A 21,889-nucleotide genomic window follows, 5' to 3' on the forward strand; every position below is an offset into this window, starting at 1 on the left:
CAATTTACCAATTATTACAATTTGAATTATTTACAACATATTGGGCAACATAAGAATATGAATAATCACACAAAGCAGCATTTTTTTTTGTAAATCAGTCCTTTATATCAAATATAAAATTGTTTAATGATTTATTGTTAAGCCATGTTATTTTATCATCTTCACTATTTCATTAATTTCTCATTAAATAAATTAAATACCCCTCTTACTCGTAAATAATACCTCCTCCCAAGCATAATATTACAATAATGAATATTAATTTTTTGTGAGTAAAAGTTACATATTAAATGACGATCTCCTTTAGAAACATAATTTAAAATGTTAGAAGTAAAGATATACGTTAATAAAACGGGACTTAATGTAAATGAATTTGATACATATTCAACTCTTACCACATTACACTTTTAAAAATAGAATAAGCAGATAAATTTAATTAATAGCAAATTATCTGTTTATATCAAGTACTACTCTAAAAGCCTCACCGAATTGATCGTTGCTTTAAAAAAAAACATTGTGCACTGATAACCGACAATCAACACTGATTTGAAATTTATACAAAAATAGTACCCTGACGATAGGATGATTACCTCAAAACCGTTATACAAACAAATAGGAAAGAGTTACCATAACATTACTCATAATTAAAGATTATATTCTAATAGAATAAACATATAAAATCTCGAAAATAGCCTACCTTGAACCTGCTGTAATGGCCGGCACTGTAGAGTGACCCCCGTACGAATGTCTATTTCTAGCGGATCCAGCTGAAATTCTGGGTATCTCCGAGCGAGAACGTGTTTTGGACTCCCATTCGTAATTAAATTCCTCTTTCTCATCATCCTCGATGTTTATCAAGTCCTCTCGTTCTTCTCTGTCCCCTGTGTGCATGTTCTGCTCTTTTTCGATTATATGAGCTCGATCTCCAATGTGATGACCGATAGACATTTTCTTAGTGCCTGTAACAGTATCTGTAACGGTCTTTTGGGTTTCTTTTATACCGCCTGGTGCCACTCTAGTGCTAGATGTGGCTTTGTACACTTGGGGACGGCCATCAGGACCAGAAGTCATACTTATAACGGTGCTCGAGCTACTGTAATTTCCAGCGTTAGCCATGGAGTCCAGAGAACCACTTAAAAGTCTATTAAAATTTGGCATCAACGGCATAGAAAAAGGGGACATTAGTGAGTTGTGGCGATGGTGGGTCAGGGCTCTATTCTCGAAATCCCCATACATAGAGCCTCCCATCATACCGAAAGGGTCAGAAAATAAAGAATTCATCATGTTGCTCATTTGACGCATATGTCGCATGTGAGACCTGGAAATTTAATATAAATCATTAATTTCTAGAAAAACAGCATGGCCGTCTGTTTTCGTTTATTGTTTAGAAAGTAAGTATGCGCGAATTTAGATGACTGAAACCAGTTTTGCTTACCCAAAAATCGGATCGTCCTCCATGTCGCCCATTAAAGAGCCAAAAACTGACATGTTTTGTAAACCCGACACTTTAAAAATTGAAGAATCACAAAGAAACAAGTGTGCACCAAGTCCTCACAACGTTTTTTTTATCTCCGTTTGCCAGATCCAGAGGTCCTTCTCGTCTTCTCGGTTGTCGATTGATCCAAAGCGCAATCGCAAAATGTCAATAATCGGTTGTGGCAAACGTTACGACATCGAATCGTTTAATGAATGCGTTCCAAAAGTAGAACATCATAATCTACACTGAGTATATATCATTCAACCAATATCGTGCTAATATTCTTGAAAATATTTCCATTTACCATTTAAATAAAGAACACCTCCAGTGTACAGAGTGCTGTAATAGTAATAGTTACATATATATGAGTTTTATAAGATATACGACAAAAATTAAATTACTCTTTGTGACACTGAATTGGAATTGAACGTAGCTAATTTGTGTCTCAACAAGTACTTCTGGTTTCGAAGATAACCAATAGATGGCCGACCATATGATTTTCAGTAAAGATGATGCAGTTTTGCTGTTTTCAATTTTCATTTACATTTGTGCCATAATTTTAACTATTTTTAGCATTGTTCGTAGTTAATTTAATGTTTAATTATGGGTTATAACTTATAGACTTAAATATCAAAAATAATTACCTAACGTGTAAATATTTTCGCCACTTTTTAAAAATTTGTTGACGTGTTCGGTCGGCGCCTCAGTGAGCTGTCAAAAGTTTATTCAATTTTCAGAGCCACGTTGGAAGTGGATTTTTAAAAAAAAACTAGCAAAATATATTTATAAATGTTACATCAATTATAATCAAGGTAAATGTACTTTTTTTTTATTATATGCTATGTATATTATAGCCTTTATCTTTGTTGGAAATAGTTTAAAAAATATATATTTTAAACAGACCAACTGTGCAGGCAGGAATTCACGCCCTTAGTCTAAGAGAAGCGAAACAATGAAAATAAAAGACATAGAACGAACTGCCAATGTGGCATGGTCGCCCAAGAACCAACATCCAATATACCTAGCAGCTGGTACAGCGGCACAGCAGTTAGATGCATCTTTTAACACCAGCGCTGCCATAGAAATTTATTCATTAAATCTGACTGAACCTGGACCTGATATGCAACTCATTTCTTCGTTGCCGAGTGAACACAGATTTCATAAAATCATATGGGGGTCCTACGGTGGCGACCAATCCAAGGGTACTATTATAGGAGGATGTGAGGGTGGTTTGATTCACATTTATAGTGCCTCTAAATTGCTTAATGAAGAAGATGCCATCATCGGTAAACAAGAAAAACACACAGGACCGGTGCACGCTTTAGATTTCAACAATTTTCAGCAAAATCTTTTTGCTACCGGTGCCGGTGATTCGGAAATATTTATATGGGATTTGAACAATACCAGTACGCCGATGTCTCCAGGTTTGTACTTTTCATTAATATTAATTGTTAGTTACTTTTTTTTCAACTTTAAGGGGCTAAATCCCAACCACTGGAAGATGTGTTGTCTGTGACATGGAACAAACAAGTGCAGCATATTTTAGCATCTACTTTTCCATCAAAGTGTGTAATTTGGGATTTACGAAAGAACGAACCGATAATCAAACTGACTGACACCGTATCTCGGATTCGGTGGAAGATGGTGGCTTGGCACCCCGAAGTTGCCACCCAGCTGTGCCTTGCTTCAGGTACATTTATGTTAACGTGCAAATAAATCATTTTTCACTGAGGTAACGTTATTTGCAGAAGAGGATCACTCCCCGATAATCCAATTGTGGGACCTAAGGTTTGCAACGTCTCCACTGAAAACGTTGGAAAACCACCAGCGAGGTGTTCTATCTCTGGCTTGGTGTGGCGAGGATCCGGATCTTTTAGTGTCCTGTGGGAAAGACAATCGTATTGTATGTTGGAACCCAAATTCGAATCAACAGAATGGTGAAGTGCTTTCGGAAATTGCAAGAACCAACCAATGGAGCTTTGACATTGCCTGGTGCCCCAGAAACCCGGCTTTGATCGCTTGTCCGAATTTTGATGGTCATGTTACTGTTTACTCGCTAATGGGAGGTAAGGTTGTAATTTGAATCTGTTTTGCTTTCTGGTAACCGAAAAAATCAATAGAATAATGAAATTAATACATAATTTTGAATATTACGTTTTAAAGTGTATTTTACTTTATCGAATTAAATTTTGATTATATTATTCTTATTTATTCCTACTCTTGTTAAATGCAATCAGTAAAAGTGAACTATTATTTTAATCAAGAAAAATTTAATATTTATGTGATGGAACGACTGTTGAAAGTTTTGTACATCGAAATCGTAAACCAAGACATATGCTCCTTCTTTTCGCTGGTCTTGCACTCAGAATTATTGGTAATAAATTCACGTAAATCATCAATAATTCCTACTTCAGTATGATCCACTTAATTTTTTAAATGTCTATAAAAACAAGTCGAGGATTTTTTACGAGATCGCGGTGGCCGTGCTACCGATTCTCCTTATATCTTAAAAACCTTAAGATACATTATAATAAACAGTATAGTCCTTCAGCTATGTAGTCCTTTTAAATATAACTTTAAACTTTTTCTTGTTCTCGGAATCTGTAAATATTGTATGTATGTTATGTAAACTTTTTTGGTGATGTCAGTAATATGTTTAATAGTGTGACTAGATCCTCCAAGTTTATGGGATAAATTGTGAATCACCCTGTATATTAAAATCCCAAAAAGGTAACGAGAGTGCTTATATTTAATTTCATATATTTGTTGACGTTTTAGATGTGTTACCTGGACACTTGCACTTACGTACAGTTCTATTTTTATTTTTCCTTCAATTTAAAATATTGTAGACAGTTAACTTTTCAACCCCCATAGTCTTGGAACACATTCAATAATATTATCTAAAATACTGAAGATATATTGATACATTTAGTATCGTTTACGTTTAGTACAAATATTTTCACATTTTGTGATAGCATATAATTCGATAGGCTTGCTTTTTGCACACATATTTACAATAATTTTATTATTAACACAATCATTTTGCTATTAACACAATAATGTTCCTATTAGTGTTGTAAAAATGAGAATGTCCCCAACATGCACTTGAAATTACTTAAAAAAAAACGTAGTGTGCAAATGTTCACTGAAAATACAAAAAGGGAACCTTTGTCTTAGTTTTCTCAAATTTTATCTTACTAGAACAATATGCTGCACTTTAATAACTATTTCATTAAATTTTACTTTTATTCATATGAATATTGGAAAACGAGAAGCTCTTAAGAGAAAATCAGAAACTGTTTGGCATTTTCACGACAATATTTTGAGAATAATGAAAATTTTCATAAATTTTAAAAAATGTGCAATCTTGTGTTTCTTAATTTTATAACGGTAGAACATAAATTCGTAAGTCCTTTGTGTTTATGCCCATTTATTCTCTTGTGTTGTTGATGCATGAAAGCTGTCCAAAAATAATTTTCTGATATTCTACAACACTATCTCTCTAACTGATCTAAAAAAAGATATGAAAATGGAAATATTCTCAGTGCTCAGTGACCGCAAAAATAGTTGGAAACGCTGTTATTTATACAAATTTTAAATACAGGATCGGAAAGTCCCCATGGTTCATCAGCCGTTACGTGAGAGCGATAAAGAAAGTCACAGAAATCCATGCGGTAGAGAAAGATGGCTATAATGAAGGCGTCTAATAGTCACCGCCCACTTCGCCCTTCCACAAATAAGATCCACTTCTTATTTGTGGAAGGGCGAAATGGGCAGTGACTATTAGATGCTTTCATTATAGCCATCTTTCGCTATCGCACGGATTTCTATGACTTACTTTATCGCTCTCACGTAACGGCCGATGAACCATGGGGACTTTCCGAACCTGTATATCTACATGCACTTAATCATGCACATTAGGAGACTTTAAGGCGTTTCTCATGAATTTTTTTGGGTGGGTCAAATTGATTAGAATTTGATGAAACTTTAACATTATTTTATCAATATTTTGAACTACATTTACAAATTTTTTCAAATTATTTATGTTGAAAATGCCGAAGTTATGGCCTGTTGTCTACCGAAGGACGTCGTCCGAGTTGGTTGTTTTGATCTGAACATGTTTTCTAAGAATATGAACCTCATTGTGGGTAAAAATTGTGAAAATTGAAGTTTTGACATGTGCTTGAGAAAAATGTATTGATTTTCACCATTTTTTTTTTCACTTATTTTGAATAAACACACTTTCAATTTTCATAACAATCGGTTCAAAACTTTTTAGGCTAGAGATCCCATGAATCAAAAAAATGTCGTTTCGAGAAAAAATCCATTTGAAAATTTCCAAAAACTAGAAATTTGAGAAAGTTGTCAACAATATAGAGTGCTTTCTGATCAATCAGCGATTCCAGTACCATATAACAGTTCTTCTTCTTCCTCATAGGCATCATTCTGAGCTTGCATTAATTGCTCTTTGCTCTTAATAGGTGACTAAACTACCTGAATAAGTGCTCCGCCCTATCTGCTGTGTGCCCGAGCGCTAACCCAACAGACGTTCGGTTTTAGGCTCAAAATTGGAATAAATAGCAATTTCGGTTTGAAATTTTGGCAGCGTATTCTTGAATAGTGATACTAATAATGTATACAATTAAAAAAAAATCGATTTTTGAACCTCCAGACGAAATCGAATAGTGTGTATCGTCTGTCATGACTGATTTATAAACAGACTAAAATTAAATTTGCATTTTAGTTAACGTTTAATTGAAATTTAATTTAATAGTCAGTTGGTGTATCCTGCAGGTAAAGCTCAACAAATACAAACAACCAACAAAATAGCGGACAGTTTTCCAAATATGGAAGGATACGTGCAGGCACCTGTGCCTCAACCGAGCACAGCCCCGGTCAGCGCAGACCTAACCAAGCCTCCAAAATGGCTTAAGAGACCTGTGGGAGCTAGTTTTGGGGTAAGACCACAAAATTATTTGAAATACCTACGTCTGTTAGTTTTTATCTCAATTGTACTAGTGCAGCTAATTTTAATCTCAGTTGGAACTCAACGGCAATGTAAAAGCAATTTTAAATCTTGCACCGTTTCAAAAATATTTGTTTAAATTTTGTAATAATATATAAAGGGATTAGTTCTGTTTGGTGTATGATGAATCTGAAGCATAAGTTTGCTTTTAGTTTGGTGGAAAACTCATAACATTTGAGAACGACAAAGCGGCAGTTGCCCAGGCAGCGCAAAATTCCCAACCTGGACAACCCGCCATTCAGGTTCGTAGGACGGTGCAGATCAGTCAAGTTATCACCGAATCGGAACTGGTGCAAAAATCTGCGGAACTAGAAAAGGCTTTGGAGTATGGAAACTTTATCGGTAAATAAATATCTTCATTTTAAAGTTTGGTACTAAAAATTTATAATTGGTTCTCAGAATACTGCTTCAATAAGTCAGAAGTAACCAGCGATCAGCACAAGAAGTACGTCTGGCACTTCTTGAAGGCAAATTTCGAACAAAACCCCCGAGCGGAGCTCCTCAATTTGCTGGGTTATAGGATCGAAGACGTTAATAACAAACTGGGACAGTTCGTTGGCAAGCAGTTACAAAACAACGTCGACGGACTAACTGATGATTTCGGTAACCTGAATAGGGTATGTATAAAATATAGAAATTTAGTATATATTGTGCAACTTTGAATAATTTCATACAAATTTAACAATGAAGACACACAAACACTCTGGACAGTCACTAAATGCTGAAATAACTGATAAAATGAAACGGTGACATATTCGTTTATTCTCGTTTCACCAAATGTATGTTAGCCGTTTGTTTTTCCCTGCCTACTAATCGTACAAACACAATCTGTTTCACAGTGGGTTTAAAAAAGCAATAAAAGATAACGCTGATAAGCACACACGCACATATATCGGAGTTTGGGAGCGTCCCAGTGATGGCGTAGACAAAAGTTTAAATGCGTATAAATAACGAATAACTTTAATAATGTAACTCAGTACTATTGATTTATTTGATTAAAAATCTGGGGAACAAAGTTATAAAACGAAAATTTGTATTGTTTTAGTTGGAGGATTACGATTCCGGAGATCCTTTTAACGATATCGCGCAAAAGCAACAGGAAAAGGCAGTGGAACCCTTCAAAATTAAAACGGGAGATGGTACTACCTTTTCGACTATTAAATATATTTTTTTATATGTACATTTTTTTGTTTTTTAGACACCGAGGGGTTAATTACGCAAGCCTTGCTGCTGAACAATGTGGAAGCAGCCGTTGAACTGTGCTTGAAAGCAAAACGGTTTGCAGATGCTTTAATTATCGCCACGACAGGTACTGCAATTGTTTTCCTCAACGGTATCGTTATGCTTTGCACCCCGTATTCATATTTATTTTTCTGTCAGGCGGCCCCGACTTGTTGGCGAGAACTCAACACCGTTACCTGGAACAATCCGAGGGGTACATTTCTTCGTTAATTTCCGCGATGGTGTCCGAGGACTGGGGCTCGATAATTAACAACTGCGAACTCGGCAGCTGGAAAGAGGCTCTCGCGGCTGCTTTGACTCACGCTTCCGACGACGATCTTCCAGCGCTTTGCGGTAAGAGTACAAATTTTTTTATGTGTCAGCGAATTTTATGGTTATTTTACTCCTAGAACAACTCGGCACTAGGCTAGAATTAGAGAGCCGGGATAACCCCAAGTTTGCGCAGGAGGCGCAGCTTTGTTACATCTGTTCCGGTAATTTCGACAAATTGGTTTCGAGCTGGAGCAGTGACGCCTCAAATTCAACCTCGGATCTGCAGGAACTGGTAGAACTCGTCATGTTCCTTCAGAAGGCCATTGAGAGGCAAGGGAGGCAAGTACAAGTAAGTAAACAATTGGTTTTTTGATATCTTCTAATATTATTATTTTGTACATTAATTATGTAATGTGAATAATTGGTAGAGCTCTCAGAGAGAGAGCCGCAATTAAATGGCGTGCCAAGCAGGTCAACCGAGACGTGCGTGAGTCGCTGCTTCAGAACGCTTTTCAGGTTCATGTGACTTTAGTATACTGTTGCCTTTGTTGTTGTGCTGATGTCACGTAGTTAATTCCTATCCGTTGGTGTTTATGGTGTTGTATTGTAGACAATTTAATTTGTTGCTTTTCAATAAATAATAATAATAAAGTTTGTCACAAACGTGGAAGGGTAAAAAGCAGCCATATGCTGACACAGCGAATAAATTTATCGGCGAATTCCCGGATTTATTGTACTAATTTACTGCTTATTGTCTACTTAATTTATTTTATTACGCTTAACATGATGTGTACGCCTATGTCCCGCTGCTCAATTCTGAGAGCCCTTTGATTTTTTTTATCAAATTTTACAAAAAATGTGGATTAACAAAAAAATAAGGCAGTCAAACTCAATTATAATGAACAGAGAGGGGTTGAAATACTTGTACCTTATAATCAAGTATAATAATTGCTAATTTTCACTAATACATATTGAGGGCGTCATATCAAAAGGGCGTAAGAGCCACTATAGTTGGTTTTGGGTTTTTAGGTTGTATGACCACATTTAATCAATTCGCTTAATATATCAGAAGGGCGTATATATTCATAAACATCAACACTCTATTCTAACGCATTTTACTTAGGCGTATGAACCAATTTTGCAAAACTATAATATCAGAAAGGCGTATGCTCATACGCCCCTAATACTTCTATATTTCTTTTACGCTTGCAAGACAGTATTGGCTTGAAAATTTAATTTTTTTATTTAACTTTTTTTCTTGGACGCCATGCATTGTTGATAAGTCTTTTTTTGACACATTAAAGCAATTTGTACGTTATTTATCACATTGATGGGGCTTAGGGTAGCCCAAAAAAACAAATATTTTTTTCGTGTCTCTTGTGAAAATATGTTAGTTTATCATGATTTAAGAGCCCCCCAAAAAATCAACTCAAAAAAAAAATTTTTAGAGCGCTTTTAAAATTTTTGTTCTCCTTATTTTATCATTTTCTAGGTTGAGAGAAATCTTAATTTCTAAAGGTCACTCATAATTATTATTTTAACTTTCAAAGTAATGTACCTAAAATGTTTTTGAGCGACCTCTAAAAATAAATATCAACGAACTAATAATTTTTTTTATTGAATTTACTTAACTTAAATTTTAAAAAATTAAAAAATTTATATATTTGATACTCACAGTGCGGTAGTAAATTTTGCCTCGAGAAATTTTTTAAGTGTCGTAATTTATTTCTATTCTTTTGTTCATCAAATTCAATAAAAAAAAAAATGATTAGTTCGTTGATATTTATAGAGATCGTTTGAAAACATAAGTATACTACTATGAAAATTAAAATAATTATAACCGACCTTTAGAAATTAAAATATCGATTTGAAATTTTCAGAATCGAAATTTTTTTCAACCTAGAAAATGATAAAATAACGAGAAAAAAAATGTGAAGAAAAATTAAATTTTTGACTATTTTTGGAATTTTTAAAAATCTTGAGCGACCTCTAAAAAAATTTTTTTTGAGCTGATTTTTTGAGGGGGCTCTTAAAAGATGATAAACATATTTTCACTAGAGAAGGCCACGCTAAATTTTGGCTGTACTAGATTGTCTATTGCAAAGCGTTAGAGCTTCGAGCATGGTTTAATACCCACCCTGTATAATTTTGTTACAGATAACAGGAGCTCTAGCGGATCTCCTATCTCACTACGCGTCCCTTTTAGCCTCTCAAGGCAACCTCACCAGCGCCGTCACCTACCTAGGAAAGTCGCAGAACGAAAAAGTCGCCGCCCTAAGGGACCGTCTGCATGTGGCTCTCGGCCAGAAACCTTCTTACGTTCAAGAAATACGCCAGCAGCAGATGAGGAGGGGAAGCCAACGGAAATCTTTCACCAACTACCCAGGACCCGAAGTCAACAATACTAATCCCTTCCACGGTTCCCAGTACTCAGTACCGCAGCCACAGACGCAACCTTTTGGAGCTCCACCCGCCACCCAGTTCAATACGGGCCTGCCGAATCCGTCGGTAAACACTCAACCCTGGCAAACGCAATCGTTGCCTCCTGTGCCCGCTTTTAGTCAACCGCCGAAGACGTTCTCTCCTGCGCCTCAGGCGCCTCCCCCGACGCAGCCTCCAAGGCCGACTAGTGTGGGATCAGCGCACGGTGAGTAGCATCAAATATACGGGGTGTTTGGAAACTATAAGCAAAAATTCATAATTTTGGGTAGACTGTTTCTTTCACATTGATGCACGTTTTTTTTAAGTTGTCAGAGTGAATCTTAAATGTATATACATATAGAGTGATTCTGAACTTATCCAAAAAAAAATCAAAAAAAAATTTAATGTACAGGGAACTCTTATAAATACAATTTTGTAAAAAAAATAAAAAAGGGAGTTCGAAAATGATTTAAAAATATACTTCTGCACGCCACTGTAAAACCAGGTTGTTCAAGGTAAAACATGTAGTCATGAACAGACAAAAATTTAAAGAATTTCTTTTCCAAAGAAAGAAATAAAATTTTATAATACCTTATTCCCATCTTATTCAGTTTCTACGTACTAACACAAACGTCTTGCTTCACCATAATACAAATGTGTTGCTTCACCATAAATTAGAACGATATCATCAACTCCCAAGTTGCTATACACTTAAACCATTTTTGACACTTGAAAAACTAATATAAACACTATCACAAAAATGTAAATACAGTCAAAATTGGTTATAACGACATTGCTTTATACGACATATTGGATATAACGACGGAATTTGGAAGTCCCGATATATTCCTAAAGAAATACCGTATTAAAAATATGGTTTACTACGACACCGTTTACAACGACATTTCGGATTTAGCGACTCGTTTTTTTATATATTTACCATAGAATTTGACGGTTATAATGACCAACAGTGATATACGGCCTTAAAACCAATGCACCACTCTTCCACCTGCCCCGCCGACATCCACGCTTTTGACATCAGTTAGTACGTTTGGGACAAATTACGACTTATCTACGCATACAGTTATATTATATGAATTAATTACCGCTTTCTATCGCGATGTCGAAGGGAAAAGTGTTTAATAAAGAAGAAAATATATGTAATTGCTTATTACGTCTATCGGCTACAACAACCGTAAAGAAACGGTCCCTTGAAAGTCGTTATAACCGATTTTCACTGTACTAACATACGGATTTGAGTATTCAGAATCACCTAGGGCAACGTAGATAGAGAGCGCATTGCGCTCAGCGTACAACGTGAATGACGCTAGAGACTACAGTAGCCCAGAGATGTAAAGGTTAAAAATACTACAACTTCAATAATTTTTTTCTCAGAAGCTATAAGGATTTTACAAAAAATTTTTTTACGATATTGACTACATTTTTCATGACGCTTCTATTCCCACATTTTTTTTGATAAGTTGTTAATCACCCTGTATATGTTACAAGCAGTGCAGTTTACTATGTAGAGTATGAAATTAATTATTTTTTTTGCAAAAAAAAATAAGGGATAAAAAATTGAGTTTAAAATACACATGTATGATTTTTTAATAGAAATTGGGTGACTTCACTGTGGCATTTACACGTAATGTAATTTGTATAATATGCTAAAGATCAGCAATGTTGCCAAAGTTACACAGAAATCTTGAACTCTAATATTTTTTTATATAAAACAGGAAAAATAAAAAGTTAAAGAAACAAACACGATTGTGTTCCAGCCTTGTCAACTGTATGATAACACGGGCACTCAATTTTTTTTTCCCATATTCTTTTTTGATAGTGTATGATACCCGCTCTGTATTTGGACCTCCTAAAAACGATGGAGTCATCTGAAATGCTCTATCAAGTTATGACTTTCCCTAATCTAAAAAAATTGTTCAAAATCAGTGGAAATCTCGATTGTTTATTAATATATTTAATATTTTGAAATTAAAGTATACAAACGTGTTATTAGGTTCAAATTATTTTTTTAATTTCTACACCTTTTTCTCAAAATGCCCTTCTTAAGGAGAGAACAGTAATTTTTAACGTATTTTGGGCATTACTAAAATGCCTACAACTCCTCATAGACCTGGAAAGGAAACATTTTGAAATTTACTAATTACTGGGCGTGATTTTATTGTTGGGAAGTCTTGGGAATGATAATACAAGAGGCGTCTCATCTCGTGGGTCATGAAAAAAGTATAACGTCTTTGTTTTTTATCAACAAATAGGTAAAAAGTTCGTCATTTTTCGTTGTAAAAAAATTTTATCATAGCAAAAAAGTTCAACAGACGATTTGATCTAGAGAAACTCATCTTTAAAATGAAACTTTATAAGTTAAAATTGCTTTATAAACAAAAAAGTTATTGCAAAATTAAACGGAAAAAGTGCTTTTTCTTTAATTGTTAATAACTTTTTAAATAATTAATAAAATCTTACCAAACTTTCCCAAAATGTGAGTGTTTATATCCTTAAGAGATGTGCAAACGATGGGCTCGATCGGTAAAATAGTTTTTGCAAAATTCCATTTATATATCCCATTTTTGCAAAAAAGGCTCATTTTCAAATTACTATTCCGGGGACAGGGTTATGACTAAAACATTCTTTTTGGGCTCATTTTCTTCGAAGGGAGACCAAGTATCCTCTAGTTAGAAAAAAATATTTTTTTTTTCAAATTTAGTTGTACATAATAATAATTGTTAACAAATAAAAGGCACCTTTTTCCCTAATAAACAAATAAAATAACTCCGTGATTTTTAATTTTTCAAAGAAGTTATATACATCATTCGAATGCTCGTAAAAAACCTACAAATTGAAAAAATAAAAGTTTCTACAACCAATAGGTCCGGTGTTAACAATTTTTTTACAACTAAATTTGAAAAAAAATATATTTTTTTAACTACTTGATCTCCCTTCGATGAAAGTGAGCTCAAAAAGAATGTTTTAGTCATAACCCTGCCCCCGGAATAGTCATTTGAAAATGGGCCTTTTTTAAAAAATGGGATAAATAAATGGAATTTTGCAAAAACGATTTGACCGATCTAGCCCATCTTTTGCACATCTCTTAAGGATATAAAAACTTGCATTTTGGGAAAGTTTGGTAAGATTTTATTTATTAACAATTAAAAAAATAGCACTTTTTCCGTTTAATTTCGCAATAAATGTTTTGTTTATAAAGTAATTTTAAGTTAACTTATAAAGTCTCATTTTAAAGATGAGTTTCTCGAGATCAAATCGTCTGTTGAACATATTTTGCTAAGATTAATAGTTTTTTTACAATAGCGCGTAGAACGAAAAATTACGAATTTTTTATCCGTTTGTTGAGGAAAAAAACAATGACGCTATACTTATTTTCATGACCCACAAGATGAGACGCCTCTTGTATTATTATTCCCAAGACTTTCCAACAATAAAATCACGCCCAGTAATTTTCACGATTTCTCGATGATTTTTTACTTTTATTTCTTGGTCTATCAAAGATGCATTGTAAACAAAAAAAGTACAAGAATAAAAAGCTTTCATTTTCACCCATTTAACACGTCTGTGCACTTTAATTTTAAAATATCGGCATGCCTGGATTACCGTTTTCTGTTTTTTTTCCTTTTGTTAGGTTAATGTATTTTCATAATTAAATCTTTGCCTATAGCTTCGGAGAACCTTGTATTTTAAACAATTCAGTACGAAAATTTCGTGGATGTTTGATGATACGCTTACCGAATCATTATTAATTATATTCCAGGTGGTTCTGGGGGTCTACCCTCCCGCAAATATGTCCTAGACCCGTCGGTCACCTCGAACCCATACGGCCCAATGAGAAATCAATTTCAACCGCAACCCGTTGCGTCTTACCAGAGCAGCGGTTACTCCAATGCTCCCTACAATACCGCACCTCTCAATTCCACACCGGTCAGTCCGATGATGCCGAACCCAGCTCCCCTCGTACCAAACTCATCATCATTTACTGCTTCGCCTCTAGGACCAAATCCTAACATTAATCCCACTCAGTTTGTTCCTTCGGCGCCGACGTACGGATTTGCGACGCATTCTGATTGGGAGGGACAATCTCAGACAGAAAGGGCGAAACCGGCAGCGAACGTGTTGTCCAATGCTCCCTCCGGATGGAACGATCCACCGCCACCTAGTAGCAAGCCGTTAAGGCCCCAAGTAAGTAGAGATGCTTGTATCTTTTTGTGATTAATCTATTAATTGACGATTTCGCCGGAAGTACTTGAATTTTAAATCGAGCTTAAATCGTAAAGTAAAGGCCACTACGCAATTAATTGGAAGGAGAACGAAAATTAAAACAAGAACCAGGACGGGAACTTCAAAAATGACAAACCACTTAATCAGTAATTTTATTTGGAACAGTAACTTTATTTCAGTAAATTTAAAAATTATTAAAATGTTCCATAGGTCGCTGGTTCATATCCGGCTCGAAGGACCAATATTTCGGCGAATAGCGGACTATAATAAATAAGTTGCAGTTAGAAATTAACAAAAATTAAAAGACTTGCCTTTGAGCAAAACCGTTTTCGGGAAACTGTGTGGAACTCGATAGAATCGGGAAAAAATGGGATGAGTTGATAGTAATAATGATAATAATAAACTTAATCAGTTCAAAAATAGAAAAATGTAGGTATCACGTGGTTCGTTTCATTCGTTCGATTCGAGACTGCCTTTTTTATCAATTTACTGATATACAGGGTGGTCCACTTTTTTTTGATCAAACTTCAAGATCCAATACATCATCAAAAAATTATGTTAGTTTGCTAAATAAACCATACTCGACAAATGTTTACTTTTTGAGATATAGCACATTTAAGTTTCCTGAAAAAAAAATTATTTTTACAATTTTTCTGTTAGTGATGAAGTGTCTCCCGTAAGATTTTTATAAATGATTTGTCACTGTAAATGTGATCTTTGAAGAATTTTTAATTTTTTTTACTTTGCCAGTGGCGGAGAAAATAGGGGTCCCTATTGCTTTAGTAAAAAAAATATTAGTACGCCACTGGCTTTAAATTTAAAAAACAATATATTTTAGATTCTCCGTGTAATTTGGGACAAAAAATTATCCTTGTAAGTTTTTTCGTAACTATTACCATTTTCAAGTTAAATTTATTTACTTATATTATATTATATATATAACATTATTTTTTGATGATGTATTGGTTCTTGAAGTTTGATAAAAAATGTGGACCACCCTGTATAGACATACATGTATATTTTAAACTCTTTTGACTAAAGTTTGTCACTTTGGTGCATAAATGAGACAGGACAGTAAAAGGGCTTTCATGTTTGCGTCATAAACCGAAACTCACATTTTGTTCATGTTTAATGCCTTTTAGACATTCCTACGGGCTACTACTTACATCTAAAGAAATTACATCAACTCTTACAGCTGCCATACCGGGTAGTTTTATTATACGATATCATTTTCGTGTACGATGCTTGTAATATTCAGATGCATGTGATCGATAATGAATAATGATGACTTGTTTGGCAAAAATGTAAAAGAAAAACTGACAGTAATATAGGGTCAAACTTAAACGAAAGATTGTGAATGATTTAATGAATGGACGAAACTAGAGATAGGAAAAGTAATAAAATAGGGCCCTTTCTAAACGCACATGGTAACCTAACCTAACCGTTTGATAAAGCTAAGTATGTTGCACCTGTCAGTGTTAAACATACATATATGAGAGAGCCCATTACAGAAGCTATTTTAATGATACAGATCAGATACCTGCTGAGGTCAACATTTTGTCAGTGATGATAATCAGAATTTATCCAAAAAAAATTTTGAATGTAGGTACAGGGATCTCTTACAAATACAATTTTGTAAAAAAAATCAAAAAGGGCAGTTTGAAAATGATAAATAATAAAAATACACATGAACAGACAAAAAATTTTAAAGAATTTCTTTAACTTAAGCCACTTTTGACATTGAAAAACTAATGTAAACACTGTCGCAAAAACGTTAATACTTAAATCGGATTTCAGTATTCAGAATCGTTCTCGTTTCTTATTAATTATGCAGCGGATTTAATTATTTATGTTCTAATTGTGTTCTAAACATTATTTGGAATGTAAATGAAATCGTTTTTCTAGTTTCCAGTAGATTTTCTTCACATGCAATGTAGTGTTTAAAACACCACTTATGAAAATTACTTTGCAATTTAAGTTCAGCGTAAAATTTAAGTAATGCCAACGGAATTGACCATTAAAGTGTTTATTTGAAAAGTTGGTGAAGGAAAACACAATAATGTCCGCACAACATGCAGGTACCAGGTTGTGGAAGAAGGTAGTTTTGTTTATTTTGGTTTCTGAGGTTGTGAGGTTTGGTTGTGGTTGCTAAGTCATAAGATTTTCTATAAAAGTCCTGAAAAGTATTGTTCTTTAATTAACAGTTTATATTTTTGTTTGTTGTAAATTAGTTTTTCCGATTTTTATTAACGGAATGAGATTTGTTTGAATAAAACAATCAACATAGCTTTCTTGTGAAAGCTGGTAGTGTAGAAAAGTAAAATATGTTGTCTGCTAGTATTTATGTGGCATTTCTTAAAACTAGAGATGGGCACTTTTCGGAAAAGTGTGTTACGTTACGGACATGTCCGTTGGACATGTCGATGAAATGTCCGGACATGTCAGGAAAAGTACTTTTAACCTTGAATCTAATAAGGCACCTATGAGGGCACAGAAAGGAAAATATTACTTTTATTCTAATGAATATGTATCGATATATTTTACTTATTACCTACCTTTAGACTTTTTTATAAACTGGTTTCTAATTTTCCCCGGACAGCCAATACACTTATTTAAATGTTTTTCCGTCCTACTGGAATTCTTAAAAATTGTTTTTGAGCAGAAGTTACTTTTATAATGATTTGTACTCAATTCAGAAAAATATAACCAAACTGTTGATTTTGGCGTCATACTTCATTTATAAACTATTTGTGTATTAATTATTAAATTAAGAGTCAACTGATTACTATTTACTAATCGTTAACTTTGTTTGGCAAAGTATAATAAAATATGAACATTTAAAAGAGGTTATATTTTTAAAATGTCGGTTTCAGTTAAACAATTCCCAACAAAATTACGAGAAAATGGCTAAATATCTTTAATTTTACTGTACTAACGTCAAAAATTTTTTGCGAGAATTATGAATGCAACAAATAATTTCGCGCATGCGCATACAACTTTTCAATCTTGAAATAGGACATGTCCACTTTTCTCGACATGTCTGATGGACATGTCCAGCTGTCATGTCCGCGGCATATCTCTACTTAAAACAGCTTTTCTCCTTATTTCTGGGGGAGGTTTGCTACACCGCAAGTTAAAATTAGGAGTAAAATAGTAAACGAGCCCTTGTGCCACAAGTTTATAATTTATTTATCATATTTCACAGAGAAATTAAAAATCAACATAATCTATCACTGCTTGTGTTCAGAAATTTCGCATTTTTTTAATTCTCACTTATTTTTAATAATTTTGTTCACGAATTCTAATTGTGTAAAGGCCTGGAAGTTTCACCACCATACTGTTTGTTACATTCTTTGTAATTATTTATTTCTGGGATTTTGAGATATTCTTTTTTTTTATTAGATATGTCTGCCACATTAAAAGAAAAAAATAATAATAAATATTCCCTTATGCCAAAAGGGTTGACTTTATAAATTTAACTAACCAGAAATATATCACCCTGAGAATGTAGACAATTCTTCACGACAATAATCACTTGTTTGATACATCATATTAATGTCTCTAACTATGGAAGCAGATAGAAAGAGACAAATTTGAACCGTCCTTACAACACAAATTAAAACTCAAAAATAATTTAAAACGAAACATCATTGCTGAGTTTTTAAAACTAAAACAGTTGATTTTCATGACGTCAAAAATCCGATTGATTGAAGTGTGGTGTGTATTTTATATTTTTTATTTGTTTTTTGCTGACATATTTTGAATCTAAATCAGAAATAACCACCAAAGTATGTCATTCCTATTCAATGCCTACTAATTTTTTTCTGCTGATGAATAACCTTAGCTGTTTACTAGGAATAGTCCCCAGAGTAGTTGTGTTGTTTATCTCAATATCAATGGTTAAAAATACTTCACTAGTTTACACGTTTTCCAAATTCTAGACAAAACCAGAAGCACCGTCATCCGAGCCCATCACTCACCCGCTGTACGGGGCTGCCCCCGTTCAACCACTTCCAACCAACGGGTACGGAGACGTCAACCCGCTCTCTTCCCAACCCTACAACGCCGCCCCTCTCTACCCCCAGAATCCCCCCTCCATGTACCAGCCTCCGCCCGTCGCCAACTCCAATTACGGCCAGCAGAGTTTCAATCCGGGAAATTTCAATCAAAACGCCGTACCGGGTCTGGTGCAGCAACAGCAGCCCGCATTGCAGGAGACGGTAAGGCCGGAGACGCCACAGCCTGTTAAGACGGCCCCCATTCCGGAGGAGCACATGCATATGAAGACCGTGTTCGACGAGTTGAGGAACCAATGTAGTTACGCTGCCAATAACCCAGTAAGTTAAATTTTATCTGAATTGTGGAGAGGTGTTTTCTGTTTTAAAATCACGATTATATTTCGTTTAATTTGTTTATTAAATATTTTTCCACAGCAAACAAGAAGGAAGTTGGAAGATGTTGGAAGAAAATTAGAAAGTTTATATGACCTACTGAGAGAGCATAAGGTGAGAAATAATTTTTTTATGTTTTTTTATCTATTGCGAGTACGAGTCCAGGTTTTGGGATCGGGAATCGATCCTAGGTTTCTTAACTAAAAAGAAACGGTAATACTTATTCTTTGACAATAAATATTCTACAGGATGTTTTAATTGTTAGTGTTGCGAGAAACAACTACTCCCAGGGCTATATGCCCCTACCGACATTGAATTATACTCGCAACACCTAGTGCAACAGCTTCCTACTGTAGCCATTTGAATGGCACAGATGGAGCCATTTGCGCTCCCACGTACAACATTCTACAAGATGTTCCACAAAACAGTGCTCATACAGAGCTACCACAGATTCCTGAGGAAAAAAATGTTCAGTATAAGTCAACTTAACTTCCAAGTCAAAAGTCAGTGCGAGTCAAAAATTGCTTCGTTTAAATCTTACTTTTCAAATATTTTTTTTATTAATATCTATAAATATCCGAACACTATTCGTATAACTTTAACATAACAAAGAGCATCCACAATGTTTGAAATCCTTAGTCCTCCCCAAAGAAAAAATTGCACGGATTTAAATCAGGCAATCTTGGCGGCCGAGATAGCTTTATTGTGCTTGTTGTCAGTTCTTGTTTGACTCTTTGCAGGATAACTTTGACATTTTTCAGTTACACTGCACGTCACCATCCAAAAATAATTTTTTTCAGTTTCCTCTCGATATTATCAAAACTTTTCAAAGAAAATTACGATTTTTAAGCGATTGCCTTTCTTTTAGCTATCGTCAAACACTTTGTCGCAGCTCCACCAGATAGTGCAGTTCATCCAAGACGGTAACTACATGGGGGGGCTAAACCTGCACACTCAGCTGGTATCAGGACCCGACTTTTCTCAGATAGCCAGTTTCATGCCGGGACTTAAAGTTTTATTACAGTGCGCACTCCAACTGCAGATATACATAAGATAAAATCCGATAATAACGCAGACGTTAGGGTTATGAATAATTTTAATAGATCGCTAGCGCCTCGGAAACCGCCCAGTCGTGCCAGGTGTGCCAGGTTTGAATCAGGATTGACTTTGTTAGGGAGATGTTTTGATTCTTTTCAATTTAAGTAAGACCAACGGGAAAATTTTTATTGCGGTTATCGACGTTAAGCCAATTTTTATAAAAACTTGTATCGATTATACCAGAAGGTGTTGCTGAGATGTCACAACATGAATGTTGATAAATATTCTTTCATATTTTGGGAATAAATATAAGTTTTGCCTGAAGGGGGTTTCTGATGTGGTAGCAAAACGTCGTATTAATATTTTGTTGCCTTATTTTTATAATGCATAAAATATTTACTGTTAACAAGTAACTATTGTATTATTTTTTTAACATATTGTGAGAATTTATTAAAGTGTGTACTCGCAAGTTTTTGTTTAAGACATTTAAAGCAATCTTTTTAATAAGTATATAAATTATGTATATTAGTGCTATATTATGTAATTTAGGTATGAAAATTGTTAAGGAGGTGCTTTCTTATACAAAGTGTAAAAATAAATACTTCGGTTATACCAAATGGATGTTTTTTTTATTGTGACTAGTGAATTTTTTTTAACGCCATCTCAGTGAAAAACAACTATTTTAAAGGTAAGTTAGTTTTTCTTACAAAAAAAGCATATTTATTGAAAATTTACAATATTGTCTATTATGAGTGTTTTCCAAAAGAACGTTTTCTACAGACAAAAATTTTTAAACATTAACATAATCGAGAACCATCAAAAAATGTACATGTATTCATTCATTCATTCATCATCTAGTGGTTGGTCCTTTAAAAAAAGTCCCATAGCACTGCGGCCTAATTAGGCCTATTGTGCGTCCCACTACTAGTCCTATTCAGCAAGTAGATTTGTCCTTTTTACAAAGTCCAAAAGCTTCCTTGCTGACACTTCTCTCAGCTCCTACATGTATTTACTATGGTTGCCAGTGATTTCTTTAAAATGATAGCGATATTTTTTTTAAATGTAGAACCGATTTTTTGCCTCATTTTTCATATTGAATTAATTATTTAAATAAAATTTAGTAAATTTGTTAATAGTGTATTGCAAAGACAAATATATTTACAACAAAACTGATTTTTTTCAAAAACAATTTAGATATATAGCCCACAAAGATTTACGTAAACTTAAAAAATAAAATGAGACGTATAATGGAACTTTCCATAAGAAAAAATTAAATACGAAATTTTTGGACCACCCTGTGTATGTTATCAATTTAATTTAAAAATCGGTAACTAAAATTAAAAATTGACAGGTCTAAGTGTTTCTCCAAGAAAAAATGCCTACTTATTCCAACCTTTACCTGCTCATTGTACATACATACAGGGTGCCTCACGGTGGCGGCCCATTAGAATTATTTCAGAGACTACTTCGATTTGAATTTTGAAAATTTGGGATACCGGGTTTCCGGGCATGCCCTTCTCAACTAAAATAATGTCGTCCATGTACCACTTCCCGTTATTTTAGGTGGACTTTTATGAAGTTTCCCAATTCCTAAAATTAACCGTTTTCGATATTTAATTTTTTTCAAAAAAATGGAGATACTGACTAGCTTCAAACCATGTGTATTTTACAGTAAGAAAGATAAGGCAACAATATTTATAGGGGGGATAGCTAGACTCCTAAGCTTTCCATTCGTGCTTTCAAAGTGTCTTAATTGCATACAGGGTGCTAGAAATTTAATGCCGAGTTTAGTTAACTTCA

The 21,889-nt window shown here is 34.3% G+C and overlaps 2 protein-coding genes across 4 annotated transcripts in view; one reads left to right on the forward strand and one right to left on the reverse strand.

Annotated features, from left to right (window-relative positions):
• Positions 1–1,606, reverse strand: part of LOC108906211 (myeloid leukemia factor) — a 28,438-nt gene extending 26,832 nt beyond the window's left edge. For both annotated transcript variants that reach the window (XM_018709433.1, XM_018709426.1), the window contains exons 1-2: positions 1,433–1,606; positions 695–1,315 (exon numbers count right to left, since the gene is read on the reverse strand). In XM_018709433.1, the coding sequence (XP_018564949.1) occupies positions 695–1,315; positions 1,433–1,485 (674 nt within the window). In that variant the 5' untranslated portion in view covers positions 1,486–1,606. The remainder of the gene's footprint in view (positions 1–694; positions 1,316–1,432) is intronic.
• A 366-nt stretch (positions 1,607–1,972) lies between these two features.
• On the forward strand, positions 1,973–20,693 carry LOC108906135 (protein transport protein Sec31A). Of its 2 annotated transcripts, none has more exons than XM_018709318.1 (16): positions 1,973–2,286; positions 2,376–2,898; positions 2,952–3,164; positions 3,223–3,540; positions 6,269–6,432; positions 6,653–6,842; positions 6,900–7,117; positions 7,546–7,639; positions 7,699–7,809; positions 7,881–8,075; positions 8,132–8,343; positions 10,152–10,641; positions 14,197–14,621; positions 18,602–18,997; positions 19,094–19,165; positions 19,920–20,693. In XM_018709318.1, exons 2-16 carry the CDS (start codon positions 2,427–2,429, stop codon positions 20,106–20,108), a joined length of 3,759 nt encoding a protein of 1,252 aa, XP_018564834.1. In that variant the 5' UTR covers positions 1,973–2,286; positions 2,376–2,426; the 3' UTR covers positions 20,109–20,693. The 2 variants fall into 2 exon arrangements, with proteins under 2 accessions (XP_018564834.1, XP_018564842.1); XM_018709326.1 differs by having other exon boundaries at positions 2,389–2,898.
• The last annotated feature ends 1,196 nt before the right edge of the window (positions 20,694–21,889 follow it).

The sequence above is a fragment of the Anoplophora glabripennis genome, unplaced genomic scaffold (genome assembly GCF_000390285.2).
Source record: "Anoplophora glabripennis isolate ALB-LARVAE unplaced genomic scaffold, Agla_2.0 scaffold21, whole genome shotgun sequence".
NCBI lineage: Eukaryota > Metazoa > Arthropoda > Insecta > Coleoptera > Cerambycidae > Anoplophora > Anoplophora glabripennis.